The sequence below is a fragment of the Polyergus mexicanus genome, unplaced genomic scaffold (assembly GCF_030449975.1).
Source record: "Polyergus mexicanus isolate NDT 795.1 unplaced genomic scaffold, iyPolMexi1.0 SCAF_15, whole genome shotgun sequence".
Lineage (NCBI taxonomy): Eukaryota > Metazoa > Arthropoda > Insecta > Hymenoptera > Formicidae > Polyergus > Polyergus mexicanus.
In genome coordinates this window covers 1,839,149-1,857,814 of record NW_027223335.1, presented here as the reverse complement: position 1 = coordinate 1,857,814, position 18,666 = coordinate 1,839,149, and the positions used below count along the sequence as shown (strand labels likewise).

General features: G+C 37.6%; 1 protein-coding gene across 1 annotated transcript in view; it reads right to left on the bottom strand.

Annotated features, from left to right (window-relative positions):
• Positions 1-18,666, bottom strand: part of LOC138939756 (homeobox protein OTX2) — a 49,524-nt gene that overhangs the window by 14,749 nt on the left and 16,109 nt on the right. The window contains exon 2 of the mRNA XM_070307891.1: positions 2,142-2,589. Coding sequence (XP_070163992.1) covers positions 2,142-2,367 — 226 coding nt within the window. The 5' untranslated portion in view covers positions 2,368-2,589. The remainder of the gene's footprint in view (positions 1-2,141; positions 2,590-18,666) is intronic.

Here is an 18,666-nt window from a genome sequence, read left to right as displayed (position 1 = left end):
CCCCGAGATTGTATGCTCGACATTCGTACGGCTTCAGTCGATGCATCGATTTGCATGGCAATCAATAACGACGATATAAAAGAAACGTTAAATATTTTTACAGCGATAGCACTAATATCATTAAAATATATACTATATTATTTAAAAGATTAATAAATTAAATATATAAAACGAGGGGAAGAGAGAAAGACGAAATTAACAGTATTCTCCGTAAATTATGCAAATTTGAAAAAATAAAAGAGTTCTCTAGAGGCGTGGTAGGATGCAAACAGAACATAGAGGACAAAGAAAAGGGTATTCTAGGTAAAAAACATATTCATAAACTATATGACTCTGTATAAATATTTAAAATAAACCTTTTCTTGCACTTTTTATAAAATAGTTCCATTGTTTCTTTCTCTTTCTCTCCCTCTTATTAGTGAACTTTCACAAGTGAAGCTTTCACAATAGGATTCCTTTTTATAATTTTAATTTCGAACTTTTCTTCTTACGACAGGCTTTGAAAGTTTTTCCTTTATGTCAGGTATCAAACTGCTCGAAAATCTACACGAAACTTTTATTTTAGAATATATATTAAGTTATACTTTAAAATATGTACTTTATATAGTATATAGATATCTCAGTCTATTAAAATATAAAACAGATTTAATAAAATATCAAAGTGTGAGATATGTGTAAAAAAAAAGTAAAGCTTGAAATTTATTTCAAAAATAAGAATTTCCTATTCTATACAGCAATAGAATTAAAAAATACATGTATACGAATAAAAAAAGTTGATATAAGTCGAAATCTATTACTCACACAAGTGCGATTTTAAATTTGATATACTAATTTATTTTTTATGCGCGTAAATAAACAAATGGTTAAAAAAATTAAATCATATTATTAAGAAGCAAGAAAGTTAAGATTCCCAGTAAAGCCTTCGTAGTACATCGTTGTAACGCTGAATCGTCAATTAAAAGTTTGTCTTTTATTTCATTGGATTAGTCGACTATTGCTCACTCCATCGAAAATCTCGCTCATCTTTTCTCCGTTTTGTGATATTTCGTAGTTCAGAAGACAATTTCCCAAGAAGCATTCGAGAACAGTATTAAACGATGCGAAACACGGATATATATCGAGAATGATACCACTGTCGCCACCTCACGATTATATAAAAACCTTTCTGCGAGTGCACGTCAATATATTATAATACTATCGAATCATGCAAATTTCTTATTAAGATTATCCCAGAGATGGTCATTATTAAAATAATCTCATTAAATCAACTGTCAATAATTGAATCGTCATCTTCAGATAGGAATGTGCGAGCAACCATATATACATTTTTTTATTTTTACCGTCGAGTATAACATGTTTTAAGAGGAGGACGTTGTGTTTAAATTAATTACTATATTAGTTTATTGAAAGAAAAATTGTTTATTTTTAATACCGGATTTGGCAATAATTGGTTAGTCATTGTTTGAATGCCTATGATTTGCGTTTATTTCAATACCATACTCTTAATGCAATACTCCATTCTTACGTCAAATATAATACGTTTTAAATATATAATATCGTATTTAAATTTATTTTATTATAATTGATTTATGCCCAAAAAGATTAATTCTCTTTATTCGTTCTTAACATCGGTTCGATGATATCTTTCATTGGCTATTATTCCAGTATCCATAATGTACGTTTATCCCAATGTAAATGCAGAGTAATATAGCATGCAACACTCTTTCGATGTCTGAATAAAATCTCAGACTTTTACGCAATGATTGGTATTGGTATAATCTTAATATCTTAATGAGTTCAATTTTCGATGCTATATAAAGACGAAAAGATATATCTAATATTAAACTGTCTCAAAGAAACGTAAAGACTATATCATCATTTCAGAAACAGTACCGCATAAATGAAATTTTAACATTTAACATTTTATTAATAATTATTACCATTTAACGAAAGTGAGAAATTCTTAAACCAGATAAAAAAAAAAAATTAACTTATTAAAGATAAAAATACAATATTGCTTATTTTTCTTGCAAAGCTCTAGCTTTATGAATATTATTGTTGGATTAATTAATTCAGCTGATCGAGCGATGCTGCAACATCGAAATATGAATTCACGTTAAGAGAAACTTTGAAAGATTTACCTTGCGGAAATGCCAGTCCATGCTCGAGCGGATGTGGATGTGGATGGCCGTGTGTCGCGAGGGCAAAGGGCGACGGCAGACCGGGATGCGGCGTACCCGGGTGCGGGTGAGAATGCGGATGCGGATGGGTGCCAACCCCCATGGCGGGATGCCCGTGTGGGTGGTATTGATGAGGGTTTCCGGTCGAGGCGCAGGTTGCGCCTGCCGCCTTCAGGTAACCCGCCATGTATCCCGCGAGGCAAGCCAGCTCACCCGCCACCGCGGCGCTATTATCACGCTCCCTTATCGCGTGACCCCCTCCGCCCTGTTCGGCCGGCCACCAGCTGTTCTCCTCTCGATGAGCGGCGACGCCGTTCGCGTGTAACGATGGCCGCCTCGCGCCGTTTTCCACTAGTATCGGCGCCGGTTCTTCTGGTACCGATACGCTGCCGCACCGACACTCCTCCACCTGTAAATGAATGAATGTTTAGACATATTTCACGTATAATTATTGCTTCTGCGATTCTGATTTTATCGTTTCTGAATAATAATTAGACTATTAAATTTATTCTTCTATTAGTGATGAATAACCTCTCTAAAGATTTAGATTAATTACCCCTCAATTTGGAAATTAACAGTTTTGGCAGAATTAAAAAAAAAGTGAGGAACGACGCTGTCTCCTATTATTTTCCTTAGTTTAAACTAAAGAATTCTTTTTAAAACTAATCTAAAATTTTAGAACTCTTCAGGAAGCTTCATCACGCAAATTCTAATCGGTTTTTCAAATTTTGAAAAAGTAGAATTACCTTCAACAAAATTCTGTTACCATGTTATATATATGTGATGTTTTCTCTTCAAATTATACATTCAAAATTATCTGAACAGTATGACCTAATAATAACATAAACATTAGTTTCATGTATACGTTAATTCATTCAATGCTTATACAGTGTAATTTATCAGCAATTTATTAGTTATTTATATAATTCTGGATACGTCGATCTATAATATACACTACCAACGACAAAATATCAATCTAAGTTTTGAACAAGCGTTTTGTCACTCGTTTTCTAAATTGTCAGAAATCGCCATGTATTTTTTGTCAGAAACTATAGGCTAAAAAGCTTTTACGTTTCGACACTGAGAACAACAATTCGAGAAAGAAAGAGCAGCCTTTCATATCCCTGGATATCTTTTATAAATGAAAAACAGAAAAATTCGACAAATATAGAAATATTCGGTCTGCGAATATAATTAATGAACTACTCACACAGTACGCACAGTAGCTTGATCTATCTGTATTATGGCACATTACGTCGTATAAAAAAATCCAACTCTATGATAATACCTTTAATCAAAGGACACAGTCGTATCTCTTGATACGCCATCACACGCAGCAAGTAGCATAGCAATAAATAAATAATAGACTCGCTTTCATCTTTAATTCCGAACTTCTTCTCTAGTAAGATCACAATTACTATTCACTGATTACAAAAATGTGACACAGATTTCTTCACAAAGATATCTACATACGCACTATACACAGCTTATCGAGAATCGCACTTAGAATTTTTGACGATCTACTGAGAATGTATCATCCTCGCATTCGAGACCATCGTCCCTAAAGCACGTAACCTACTGCTAGTATAGTCGATCCTTTTCTGTAGCGACTGTATCTTCTCCCTACCTGCCTGACACTAAATAGTTTTCCATAATACCTTCTCGAAAAACGAGAGTGGGGAGTGATCAACAGTGGGGGAAATTTGCACGAATGGTTATTCGTTCATAGTCCTTTCTGAGCGACAGGCCCCGAGCGAAATTCGCAAAATCGAAACAGCAGACAGTCCTACAGATTCAAGGCCCCCACGTGAATTATCTTATTGTAAAATTCATCCGATATAGGAATGAACAACAAACGTATGAATTATTCATAATAATTTTTGTTATACAATTTGGATAAAAAAATATAAAAATACACCAATCAGCGATACAAGAGCACACATGCAAGCAGGATATCATAAATATAAAACTATTTGCTCGGTTGGTTCATTAATTTTTGCTCCATGCGTCATCTGGAATGCACCAAGATAAATAAGCGCGAGCATCTCGTGTCGAAGATGTCGCAAATTGAGGGCGTCACGTGTTGAGCGGAAGTAGCCACGCGATGGAAAGCGTGCCGAAAAGTCGGCTAAGCCGTGTGAAACTTAACTCGGCGCTAAACGGTTAAATAAACTTGGAGGCGCGTTTTTATTTGGGCGGAAAGGGGCTAGATGCGGCGAGAGGAGAGGAGAGGCTGATGCACCACGTAGGTAGGTATGTTTACACGGGGGCATTATGGCAGATAATGTTTGTTATAGGCGTCTATGCCGCGCGCGGCTGGGAGAGGCGAGACTATCCGACGTTAAAAGGCCAGCTTGGTCGATCCGCTTACGGCGGATGAGGCTTAAATTGAGTGAGAGATAGTGAACTCTCTTTGCGTGTGCAACGAGCGCCGCGCGCGAATAACGCGCGTGCTGCTGCACCCGATGCTCTGTCGCATGTCGTACCCGTCGTTTATAATCTAAGCGACAACCTCTGGCGATAGTTCCGTGGATATTCGCGTTAAGCAAGAGAGTGTTGCGACGCGCGATAAGGAATCCCATTCGGAGTCGTATCTCCCTACTCACTTCTGTCGTATATATTGCGAAGTATATTCGTTGTTGGCGCAAGCGGAAATAATTTGTACCTTTGCGTCTTTGTTGTCTTCCACGAGTTGTTAAATAGATCCGGCTAATGATAATGTGTGCTTCAATGTTTTTATAACATTCATAATCAATTTTGGATTCGAATCGATAAGCGATATATTAAATGAATTATAGAATGCATTTCATGAGATAATTATCGATCTGCTACTGAACTTTGAAAGGAAAATTCTGAGAATCATAAATATATGCAGCGTCATACGACTCTTAATAATATTTCGTCATTGTTATATTTGCACGATACAACGAAGAAGTCAATAACCCTTTCTGCTTTTTCTGCCACATCATTTTTCTTCTTTGGAAATATTGAAGCAGACCGTAGGGAATCATCAATATTTCACAAACTACGTTCTCAGGGGACTCGCATATAGTTTCCAGTTTGAAAAAGTCTATACATAAATATTGTACAGCAACATCCTTTTCATTTCTGTCTAAAATTATTTCCAAAAAAAAAAAAAAGATAAATTAGAAATATACTTCTTCCTGTTCGTTTGCCTCTTTCCCTCTCAACTCACAATTTTTTTTTTAATATTCTGTTATTTAAACAACGTCATAACCATCAATCAAAAATTGATTGTTTTCTTAACACGATCTTGTGTTTGAATGGCAGTCGATGTTGTATTTCACTGATTTATCGCGGTGTTACTTCCGCGAAAATCGTACTAGCGACGTTAAACACCTCAAAGCTCGTGAAAGCCGATTAGCATCGTCGCCGTCGGGACGATTTTACCGACGACTGTACGAATACCATCGGAAAAACTTTAACATCCCCCTTGCGAAAGGGGTGAAGGTCCGAGGACGATTGTTCAGCGATTAAACGATGATTCCGCATTCCTTGAAAACGCTCGTCGTTGCATTCATTTATAGGTCAATCCTTTCGCTGCAAAAAACGATCGTGGTAATCTATGTCACCACATAGCCCCAGATATTTCCAAAGTAATCCTCTCATGTTAATTGGATTGAAAAATGCCAACAGCTGATTTCAGCGCAACCTTCCCCTCGAAATAGTTGTGACATTATTCTTTCTTTTTCTTTGTGTGTGTGTGTATGTCGTTAATTAATTTCTTAGAGAATTCATAAAAAGGATTAATGAGATCAGCTATGAATTCAACCGATATTCTAGAATTAATACATTCATATATTATTCAATTTAATTATTAATATATATATATATATATATACATATATTATATTAGTTATATTTTTAAATATTACATGTGAAAGAGATATAAAGTCTCTTATCGTTAATCATACAACAAATCGATGACAAAAAGTATCTTGATACATATGTCATATTATACATGTCACATGAATAGGAACAGATGAAAACTAATAATAAAATTTATATAAGCTTCAAATTTTCAAATTTGGTAAAAGAGTCTCATAAAGTAATCTTGTTCAAAAATATTTGTCAATTACGATTGATCGATTCTCTTTTTTCTTTATAATCTTGAATCATGCCATTAATTATTTAGAGAAAAGATACGCTTTTTAAATATTATTCGAAATCTGAACCGCTGACAATGAGTGCTAGCATACAAAACGTTACGCGCGTACATTTTGACACTTCGGAAGCGCATTGGAAGTTAATTAATTCCAGGATTAAGGGCATGCTCAAATGATAAAAACCACATTTGACTCGGCAAGTGGCCTCCGTTTTATACCCGATTAGCTATCGCTGTTGCATGGCACGAGCGTGACTCGTTACTTTGTTGGAAGGGGTCCGATAAATTGAGAGGAAAAAGAAGTTAACACAGAAACTTCCCGCGAACCGGTTCCAGAGAAGTCAAGCCGAAGAGCCGGCAGCGAAAAACGATCGCGAAAAGTCGCGAGATCTTCGATTTGCACATCGTAAATCGAATCATTATTAAAGCGTTTTCGAACGTTTTCACTGTCCTCGAGCTTTATATGACCGCATGTTATATTAAATATTTCCCAGAAACAGATAAGAAATTATTAAAAAAAAGAAAAGATTAAAGAAAGAGGGGAGAGATTGCGGCAGACATTTCCACGAGAAAATATATTTTGAAGAAAAACGCGATACAATAACGAAAGGCAATTTTTAAGATGCGCGAAGTAACATAAAAAGCTTGATGACCACTTTTGACAAAGTAGAAGTAGACGAGACATTAAAACCACTGAATTGTAGCACCTATGAGAGAGAAAGAAAAACTAGGAAGGGAAAAGATGGAGATTGAGAGTGGAAAGAAATGAGGAGGGCTCGTGCAGCAAGTTTGCGCGAGGCTCTCGACGAATGAGAGAAAGAAGGGGCTAAAAAAATCCATATAAAGGTGAAAAGAGGAAAACCGGATGGGGTGACTCGTTCGAAGGGAGAAGCGGCAGTGAAGGAAGAGAAAGGGGGACGGAAGAAAAGGGGAAGAAAGACAGAACAAGGGAGAAAGAGAGGCGCTCGTCGCGAGTTTGCGCGTTTTATTCCTCCTCCCGTGTTCAAGCCCCGCCCTGATGTTTTCCCTTCTCCAGCTTCCCTATCCGCCCTTCGATTCCTCCTGAACTCGCTGCTACCGTACTTTGTCGGCATCTCGCAATCCAGCCTTCTAAACAGCAGATACGGCTTTTAAAAGCACACTGCATATCGTAGAATCAGGAAATTACATGAGTTAACAATATGTTGTTTTGCTCTATTACAGCTTATAATGAATACATTCTACGCATCTTAAATTCTGATAAATAATCCTCGTATTTTGAATATCGAGACACAAATTATTATTTTACCAATTATAAATCGATAAATCAAGTACAAAATAATGCTGATCGACAAAAACATTTTTCTCAAATTCTCCTTTTGAACAATAAATTATATTGACATTTCTTATCAGGTAAAATACCATGCTTCCTACGAAGATAAATATTTTTACTTTGTCGGCATTGTGCCAACAAAAATGCTGAAAACCCGTAACCCTTGAAATCACGGATTGGTTAATTATTTGAAAAGGTGGATTTTTTAAACGAACGGTAAAACAAAGACATTGATGTTTACTGTTATATATATATGTATATATATAAATCTTTATGCGCTACGGTTCTTTTATCTGTAAGTATTTTGGGATGTGTGCTTGCAATGTAGTAAGAAACGTGAATTAAAAATCGGAGTTCGAACTCTAGTAATTATATATCGAATTATACAGTGAGTCCAAACGTTTCGGCCAGACTTTGAGATTTTATAGTTAATTTTGTAGCTAATTTTTAATGTTTATTTCGCTTGTTGGTTATTCCACTAAAAACTGTAGAGAATTAAATTATCTTTCAAATGATTGTAATACGTTCCATAAGTTTTGAGATAACCAGTTTCAAATGTACAAAAAAGTATTTTTTCGGCTATCGACGGTGGAGGTTTATAAAAATATTCTTCGTTTATGCTGTTATGGCCTTAGCTATGAAAGGAAAAGATATTTGTTTTTTTATTTTTATTGATTTTTTCCAAGAAATTTTTTAAGTTTCATTTTCTTTTCATTTCATTTCCTTTTCACCTTCTGCTCTTCTTTTTATCCCCCTATGGCGATTGGTTTAAACAATGCAGAAAAATAAAATTTTCTTAGTGGAATAATCATACATATTGATATCACGAGTGTTTGTAATTTACGAGATTTAATCCTGGATAGACGAGAATAATAGTGACGTTAACTTTGTGATTTGCTGAGTTCAGAATTTTCGATAAATCGAGAAATACATCAGGATTAATGATCGGAAATGATTGCGAGATATCCTGCTGGAAAATTAAGAAATTTATTAACGAATCTTTTCTCTGTGTGCGTAAATTTTTACGAATCGTTTCATAAAATAGTCTTCGCGTCATTTACCTCGTCGGCTTTATTACTTTCACTCAAATTCCAATGTCATATTCGCGCAACCGGTTTGCAAACATTTTTTTCTTCTTCGTCCATTCTATACTTCGCACACTCCGATTCCAAATTCCCGGATTGATATCAGGCGCGAATTGCTTTCGAATTAGATTCGCGGGCAGAAATTCCGCGCTATGTTCTATATCGTAGTGCAATAATAACGAAACAAAAATATCTTGTATCCTCCTATGGCATGTATTATTTCGTCACATTCGCGAGCTATACCTCTTGATAATATCCGGGATGAATAAAAGTCGCATATCATCGTCTTTACAGAATTTTCAATATTTGTAAATACATGAACGCACAAATATGCGCGGTTATTTATTAAAATTATCGATAACTTGCCCGCGCCGATACCGAATGGACGTCATCGGCAGGCGGCGATTTCACTCTCTCACGGGAATACAATTGCAAATGGGATACGGTGAACCGCGACGTTGGTATTTCTATACCTCATCCGCGGCCGTATCGTATACCTACGAGACATTCCCCTGTAACTCAAGGTCCGCGTGAGTGCTCGTTAAATTCTAACGCTGCATATATGCCTGTATACGCGATGCTTCTACCTAATGTTTCCTCGCTCTTCGTGTTAAGATTCTCAAACTGCCTGGCGTCTTTGCGAACATGTCATTTTACGATCGGCTAGTTATGTGTCTTTGCGCGTATCTCTCCGTCTTTTGCGAACCACTCGATTGATCTATCGAGAGAGAAAAATCGAAGGAGCAAAAATGAAAACATCGATAGACCTCTCGAGCAGTGTTTTTTTTTCAGTTGGCGAATATAAAAAACACACAAGTCTCACAGTCTTGGCTTTTGTCGTATCTGCCGGTTCCTCGATTCTCGTAGAGGACCATGGATTCGTCCAAGGAGTTATTCTTTTTTTTCTTAGCTTCACCTTCGTTTCTCTCGCAGGATCATTCTCTTCTCGTCCTACCGCTTCCACTGTCTTCGCAGAGCTCACGGTCGATAATAAACGATATACACGTCGCACAGGCTCGCGAAATATTAAATACAGTCGCGTTTTTACGACGGCTTCGATGGGAAAGGGAGGCTGGAGAGGCCCGATCGTTGGGCCCCTGTCTCCCATGGGAAAGAAGAAGATGAAGCGAGCGCGAGCGAGCGAGCGAGCGAGCTCAAGAAGAAAAGACCGACTTGCGGGGGACGAGGGGTGTTCCCCCTGCGGTCGACGAATTTATAGAGGAGAAATTAGGAGGTTTATAGAAGCTGTGCGCGGTAGCTAACCGTAGATCATCATTAAAGGCCCAACTGGGCTGCTATGTACGGATACATATGTGCCGCGAGGCCGGCCACATATTTACCACGCCACGACGACCGACAGGTATGCCGATGCGGCGAGGGGCACGCGTGTTGGAGGTGCGGTTCTCTCGTGAGTGTGCTCGGGGTTCTTCCATGGCGCGAGAATATATTTCTTCGACGCGTTCCCCAACGCAGCATCGCCATTGCCGTCGCCGCCTGTGGGTAAACCCGCGTGCGAAGGAAAGCTTGAATAAATTAGCGAAAAATTGTCGACCCTATCGCGTAATTGCGAAAAATGGTACGAGTGTTATATTCTTCAAATATAAATAAATAAATATAATTATATCATTACGCCTTGAGATCAATCTCAGAGATATTACAGAGAAAAAGGCTTATTTCTTTCACTATACTTAATTAGAGCACAAGTGAAATTTGCATCGAGAGATAATGTTTTCGCTTTTAAGATGCCCATCGTAAATTACACGCTAGAGTTACGATACGCAATGAGCTCGAGATACCACGAGGGGATCATTTTTTTTTTCGTTGCGTGCCAACGTGCCGTTGCGACGGGAAAATAAATGCTCGTCCATGTACGGAGCATATATAAAGGTACATAATTATCTACGGGCGTACACTCAACAAGACGCGCATCGCATCAAGCTTTCCCTGGAGAGGAGAAAGCGAGGGAGAGAGAGCTTTCAGTTCCGTGAATTTCGAGAAAACTTACTGCACGTGGGTTTATGGGCGTATATAGAATGCACAAAGGCTCTGGGCACGGCAGCGAGATTGCTTTGTGAGGGTCCTAATGGACGGATGAGTAATGATGTCGACGAAAGATTGTACCCCATGCGTACATTTATCGTCGGTATTATATTTGCGCGAGGAATTTTCGCCGGAAATTTCACCCTACTATAATGTCGCCTAAGTACACGACGGCTTCGCTAAAATACCGCACATAAAGGCAATAAAATATAATGTTTTATTGAAGATTGCGGAACACAAACCATCATCAATTATTATCGATACTCATAGAAATTGATAATAATTTACGATTTATATATGCTATGATTTATTATATCTAAGTATTATATATATTTAGAGAATGTTTTAATTTGTCTTCTCGGTAATAGTCTATAAAATTATTTAATTTCGAGAGATTATGTTGATTTATTAGTTAGTTCATAGTTGAGTTGATAAATTAGGAAATTATGAGATTTAAGATTATTTCTCGCATTGATTACCGCTAACATCATCTCGCATGTGTACCGCATACGCTTCTTAGCTATCTATGAGTACTTAATCAAAATGTTGTAATCATGTTATCAAAAAATTCTGAGATCTTTCAACCCCAGAAGACTTAAGTATAGTTCGCGTGTAACGGTACAGCTAACAATCGGCAATAAAGGTGTAGCAATCGGCGATCAGTAGGCCTTTCACGGAATAGCGGTATATTTTTATGACCAAGTAACATACCCTTTGCTCGCTGAGATCATAGAGAGAGAGAGAGAGAGAGAGAGGGAGGGGGAAAGAATCTTGAAAGAAAGAAGAAAGAAATAAAAGGTCGACGCTCACAAAGATCCCGACTATTAGATACGGTCCGGCACAATTATGAAATGTTGGTAACACGTAACAAATTATCGGTATCCCGTCTATGTATCATCGTCATTATTTTAATTCTTCTCGGCTTCAATTAACCTCGCCGACGCTTTCATCGAATGATAGTCAATCGATGAATTCCTATTATTCATCAAAACGAAGCGCGCTTTCATGCGAATTCGTTCAATTGTAAATTTGAAGAACAATTCGACCTGTTCGAAAGTTCTCATCATTAGTCATTAGTTCAAAAAGTTACGGCTATCTATTGTGTAAAATACATCACGCATTATTGTTAGGAAACCGCAGCAAGGACCCGAGAGATACTTCGAGTTGATGAACATGACACGCCTACAAACCATTGGCAACTGGTTTCCTGAGGCTTTGTAGTAGTCAAGATGGCTGATTCCGTAGAAATTTGGAAACTATGCATACATTGTATCGAGAAGAGTCACTGAGACTTCATCGTGTCACTCCTAGGAGAAAAAGAATTATTATCGTTGTGCAGTTTTCTTTTCTTAATCTTCGAATTTAAATAATATAATATGCGAGAAATTAAATGCTTGAATTATTTCATATTTTATTCTCAATATATATCACGAATTTGCACTTTAATTGAGAAGATATATGAAAGAGTATCTCTTTGTTCTTTTCTACATTTTATTTAGCGTCTAAATTTTCCTCCACATTCCTCTGCAGTTTTCTCTAAAATATTTAAAGTCGCGTGTGTGTCCATTATGTACAATAAACCATCTTTTTTTTTTCATTTCGATGAAGATTAGATAGGTAGCAGTCGCGGAAAAGCGGCGTCATGTCCGTCGTGCTTCCGCAAGGTACGTATCTCTACCTGGTCCAGCCAAAGGAGCATGGCACAGTTCAAGGACGGTCTGCCGCAGAAACTGCTAAATCTACCGTGGTGGTAGTAAACACCATCAGTGCTAAGCCACAAATCCTGGCTTAAGCCGAGCCTATGAATTGGTTAAAGGTCGCGTTAAACTCAGCTCTCTCCTGCGCGCTGTCAGCAACGAGAAGAAGAAGCGCGCGCGAGCAGCTCTTTTTCTCTTTCCTTTAGGTATTTACCTTCGTCCCTCCGTTTCGTTCTTCGTCCCTTTCGGATCTCCTCGTCCGATAGAGGAGAGCCTAATTGGCGGAGCCGAAAGATTCCTCGAGATCTCGCTCGGATTATCACCGGTAGCTATATACACACCTATTTGCTGCCGAATGCGCGACTAAAATATTGTTCGGCCGCTATACATCGGAGAAGAGGAACGTGTATCTCCCGGTAAGACGTTCCTTGACGATTCTTTAAGTATCGTGGACTGTGTGAATAGGGCGGTCCTTTGATCGTCTGGCGCGTCATGCGTCCATTTCTATGTAAAGCTCGTTACCCAAACCCCCGGTTTTGGCCGGATGTGTTACGATGGAACAACGAACCTCCGACTCCGACACGGATAGTAATCTCATTATTACTTGTCGAACGCGTCGCTGCGATGAATGAACGATAGCCTCCATAGCATATTTTCCGCATATTTTCACCTATTCGCTTCATATTACTTTCATACTCGGTATATATCAACTTGAAAAAGAATTATTTTCACATATAGACGAAAATGTAAAATAAAACGTTTTCGCAAAGTTATACTTTTTGTCTCGTTTTGCAATTTATTTCAAATCTATTATAGATTATAAATAGGCGAACGTTTTTCGCATCTTTATCTAATCGCTCGAAAATTATGAGAAACAATACGATAGTGTCTCTTGAGTAACAAGATTTTTCGCGTTGGTATAGCTGCTTTCACATAAAAGGATCAATTGATATTCGCGAAGCGTCGCGGGCACGTGCTTCATGGATCGTCGGGCGCCAGGAGCTAAAACTGAGATTACGTATCGATTAGCCAGCTTCCGTTTAATCTCACCGCACCGCAGCTCCGGCCCATCCGAGATTTCGGGAACGAAAGAGTCGCCTATCAGAAATCGCCTATCGTTCCTCCTCATTCTACAAACGCCACTCATCGACGCGCACACAATATGTAATATTATTATCGATCTCTTAATCTAATCGATTCTCGATATCTTAATGATCAATAAATTGCATTCTTCGCAAACTTTACACTAACGTGTACGAAAATTGCGTTTTAAACATTTCTCGCTTCTCATCTTGAGCGTGTGAGGGTATAGTTTAGCATACAATGGATACAACAGTTAGGTATAAAATAACCAGAATTTCTAAGAAACTGCTAGGTTTCCGGAAAAAAAAAACCGAAAAAAAATTTTTAACTCGTGGGAATTTAGAAAAAGTTTTTATCTTTGACCAAATATTTAAAATTAGAGGAAAGGAAAATTATGACAGATTCTAAAATATAATATATTAAATTCGCAACGAGAAAGATTGAATTGATAAAGGATCTATTATTCCGATGAGGGGCGGGGAGAAGGAGAGAATGACTGTTCTAAAAAATTTTCATGCTTATATTGTAAAGAAAAAATTGCCTCGCTCCCGTGGCAATATCTATGCTTATAAAAGAGGAAGAAGAGAAAAGAAGGAGCAGACGAAGAAAGCGATTCTACCTCGTGGAATCGTCGCGTAGTGCACGCTCGGTAACCGAATTCGTCGTGCTTCTGCCGTCAAGGCTACACGCATGCACGCACGCGTGTGCGTACGCGCGTCCAGAGAATGGGACGCGATCGCGTTTTCAACGAGGACCTAACAATGGTACGGCTTCGATCTCCGTATTCGGGAGTCGGACACAATGCGGCGCGCTGACGTGTTTATATAGCTGCACGCGGAGGGCGACGAAACCGGGACGGGTACAGCGTGTAATTTAGTTATAGATCAGTTTGTTACAATTTGGCGTTTCGTTTGTGCGGGCCCTGTAAACGCTGTTTACCCAGGCTCCCGATGATCGACGAGTAAACGCAGTTTGTTTAGGAACTAACGCGAATGGGCCCTGACACACACGGGTCATCTTCCTTTTCCTCCTTCTCCTCCCTTTTTTTCTTTTCTTTTTCTTCCGCGTTATGTGTATTACGAATTTTTTTTAAGGCGCACGCATGTCGAAAGAGAAATATTGCGCGAAAGCTATGTATATGAAAGAATAGAGAGTCTTCAGTATATTATATATTAGTTCTAAATATATTACAATAAAATTAGGAATAAAATAGAAAATTTTAATTTGCAATTTTTTCATTAAATTTAAATTAAAACTGGTATTAAAATTTTAATGTTGTGATTTTATTTTTCTAATTTTATGTTATAATTTACATTGTTTATGTTATTTTTAATATTATTTTTAAATTTACTTCTATTTAAAACTTTTGCAGATAACAAATACGTTATATTATTTTTCAACTTATCCGATAATAATTGACATCTTACATTAATATATTATTATTAGTATATTACATTTCACTCGACTTCTTTAAAACTTTGAGGTGGGTGTTGTGTATGTTTGTCTGTAGCAAGTTTTCGTTAATCTTTTAAATCTATCTTTATTTACTAAAACATGCAGAGATTAAAAGATTTAAGATTGTTCTGCGGAAGCCTGTGGTTCAGAAATATTTGATTAATGATGTTTCGCTAATGTTTGACTAACAATGATTAACATTTCATCGATTCAAGCAGAAAAACTGAAGCGTCTCTTTTAATCTTTGCATTTCTAGTTTCTATACAATTCTCAAACCAACGTGTTAGGATTGACGTTATTTAACAAACGGCTAATCCTTTTCTTCCGAAACATCCCATTGGGACATTACTAATAATTGACAGTTACTCCTTTTATATATTTAATATATAGTTTCCTAGGCTTTGACAAATGCCAAATTTCCATGAAATATCTCCAGTTTTGTTAAAATAATTGCCATTCCCATTTTACCATTTATTTGCAAAATAGTAAATCTTCTCTTTGTCTATTATATACAGAATCTTAAGAAATAAACTTGAAAATTTAAAACTTTAGTATTATAAAATATAGCTCTTTTTGTTATCTCTCTCCCACAACTAAAAAAAAAAAAATATATATATATATATATATATTGCATGATAAAGAAATTCGTATTATGCAATATATATTTTAAAAGATATTTCGTTTTATTTTGTATTGTTTAATTGTATCTCCTCGTCTTTTTGGATACGAAAAAGATACTGACATTCGAAACTATGAGTGAAATTTTCTCTGCAAAGGCGACTTTTCCTGCAATCTCCTATCGAATTACGTATTTACGCGGCCAAGAATCGCCCGTACCAAAAGTGACGAGAACGCGATAAATAAAGGGGAGAATCACGTGGCGACGTGGTGACGTGAAACTTCTCGGTGAGGTGCGATAGATATATTATTCCAGCTCGACACAATGTTCCACGATCTACCTGTCGGATGAATCGATCCGTAAAGGGCCCAGGGGAAAGAAGCAGGTACGGACACAGATAGAAAAACGAAGTCCGACTTTCACGAATTCACCATTTCGATGTTTCAGTGGAATTTTTCTATCTGCCATTACATCACAATGTCAACAGAAAATCATTTATGTTCACAAAATCCATATCGCATTTCCCAAAACTAAAGTAAAATATTTCTTCGAAAATCATTGTGATAAAATAAGAAGAAATAAAAAATTACAAGTGAAAACGTGACAACTGTTGATCGTAAGAGCGCGTTGAGAGGGACGATTTCCTTTATATCAAATCTTTAGAGAAATTTGGACAGAGGACGCTATGGACATCGAGATACACGGGCAGGCTTGTCTCAGAGCCTTTTAACCGTTTGACATCGGCGACACATAGAATACATTCTGCGGGCATTCCCTAAGGTGCAGATTCCATCTCGCGCGTCAACCTGTCGGGTCGCCTCGTTTCTCGAAAGCTGACCGAGACGAGCACGCGGACATGTTCGAGTATTCGAGGCGGGCGGATGATTCCTTTTGCTGTAGCTCGATTTGCCGACGGAAAATGTTTTTTTTCTTCTTTTATTCGGTCAAAATGGGAAGATAAAGATACAAGAGCGCGCAACGAATACGTCATACTCCTTTGAAATCGATCGCATTTGATCCGGCTTCGAGCACTGACCGAGTCTTTCCACAACAGGTTGCACTTTTCAGCCTGTCACATTGTATTGATAAGCGTAATATTTAACGTTTGACACTTTTGACATAAATATATTTTAATTTCTTGATTTTTACTTTTTCGAAGCTTTCGAAACATTATCGGATCTTAACTTCTCTCTCTGTCTCTTAAATTACATTATTGATTGTGAAAAATATAAAAATTTAAATGTATAAGTATATTTGTCCTAGTAAGTGGATTTCAATGTTTTTATCTCAATGTAATTATTTTTTTGTTGAGGGAGATGAGCGGTGAAATCATCAAAAATTAACTGAAATTCCAGAGACCCAAACGTGGAAATGACTTCCGACAAACATTCTTAGATTAGATTCCATCTCACGCGTCAACCTGTCTCCGACATCCTCTGAAAAGGAGATCAGAGACAAGGCCGTGAACACGAATCGAGGTGGAATCAAGAAGACGATTTCTCCATCTGCATCCAAGAGAAATGCCACAGAGCCAATCACGCGTTCAGAGACTTCTCTCGTCCACTCATGTTTGTCGTGTATTTGTATATCTATCCACAGAGATATGTATGTATATAGATATATCCAAAACTCTCTTACCGATATGCATCCGTGACAAGTGACAATCTATTTTTCCGAAATAAATTAAAGTACCGATGAGACGCTCAGACACAATAATCTCACCTATCTGTGAACATCTTTTTAAACAAACGAACGCATTTGCAGTCACTAACAATATTAGTTTTGTATTGTGCACGTGAACAGTTCCTTTAGTGACTAATAATATAAATTTTATATTACATCTTCTCCGATATATAACATAACACAATTTTCTCTCACCGTAATTTACGGCAATAATTTTTTTTTTTACGAGATAATCCACAAATGTAATATGAAACTCATCGGAATTTCTTCGATAGCGGCCGAACTTATCATACTGCCTATTTTCACGGTCGGTGACGATCCGAGCATTGTTGCAGTACGTCGTAGGTTTATGAGGTTTCGGCAGGATGGGAGGGGAGTTTCCTGCGCGCAAAGATTAGCACTCCCAATGGGATTAAACGGCCCTTTTCTATGTGGCGCGTATTGCGCCACGTGTGCGTCACAACGCGCGAGAAGGAGAGCGAGTATCGACTGGAATCGGTCCCCCGGTCCTATGGTCTGACAGGCTGCGGTGAAGCCTTCATGGGGGGTTCCCCATGACTGCTCCTCCAGGGACTTCTATTATCTCCCCGCATAGTTAATTACTGACAAACGACTCGTTTATTGCCATGAAGATAGTTAAGATCCGTCTCCGATCGGACCGCTAATAGAATGCCGAGATTTTATCTGCAAATCAGAGCGGAAGATAGATTTTCTTAACACGATAACTTGGATACAATTTCTTTTTCATTTACTTTTATGCATCGATAAAATTAAAATTGAAGCGACCAACAATTAGCGACATGATAGGTGATTTTAAAACTCTCTCTTTCTCTTTCTATTAAAATCTAATTAAATTATTGAGTATTTTAAAATTTGCATATATATAAGATAACAATTATATATAATAAAAAGCTAATTTTTTTATCTAATAGTTTAATAATATCACCATCACAATAAAAATATTTTACATGTTTCCTTTATACGGAGAGATGCAAAATAGAATAAAATATTCTGTGTTATGTTTCTTTTTACGAATATACGAATATGATTATGCTTTTATCACGAATGCTGTCATTACGATCGAAAACGTTATATTTTACTGCTCGGGCATCGAAACAAGTACGCGAAGGATTAAATAGATGCGCGAGAAAAGCACCCATACGTCCGGTTCTCACGAAGGGATCGTCGAACTGGACAATGAATCCGAGAACGTAGGATTTATAGTCCTGCTAGAACGAATGAATGGAATCTGAATGGATGCCCACCCTCTACTACGTCAAGACTTTCGCCCCTTAAAACGACCCGAATTAATTTATATTTCCTGCTCGAGGTACTGGAGTGTCCCTCGCATGATCAGGTGATTCAGCGCTAAGTCGCGCTAAGAGA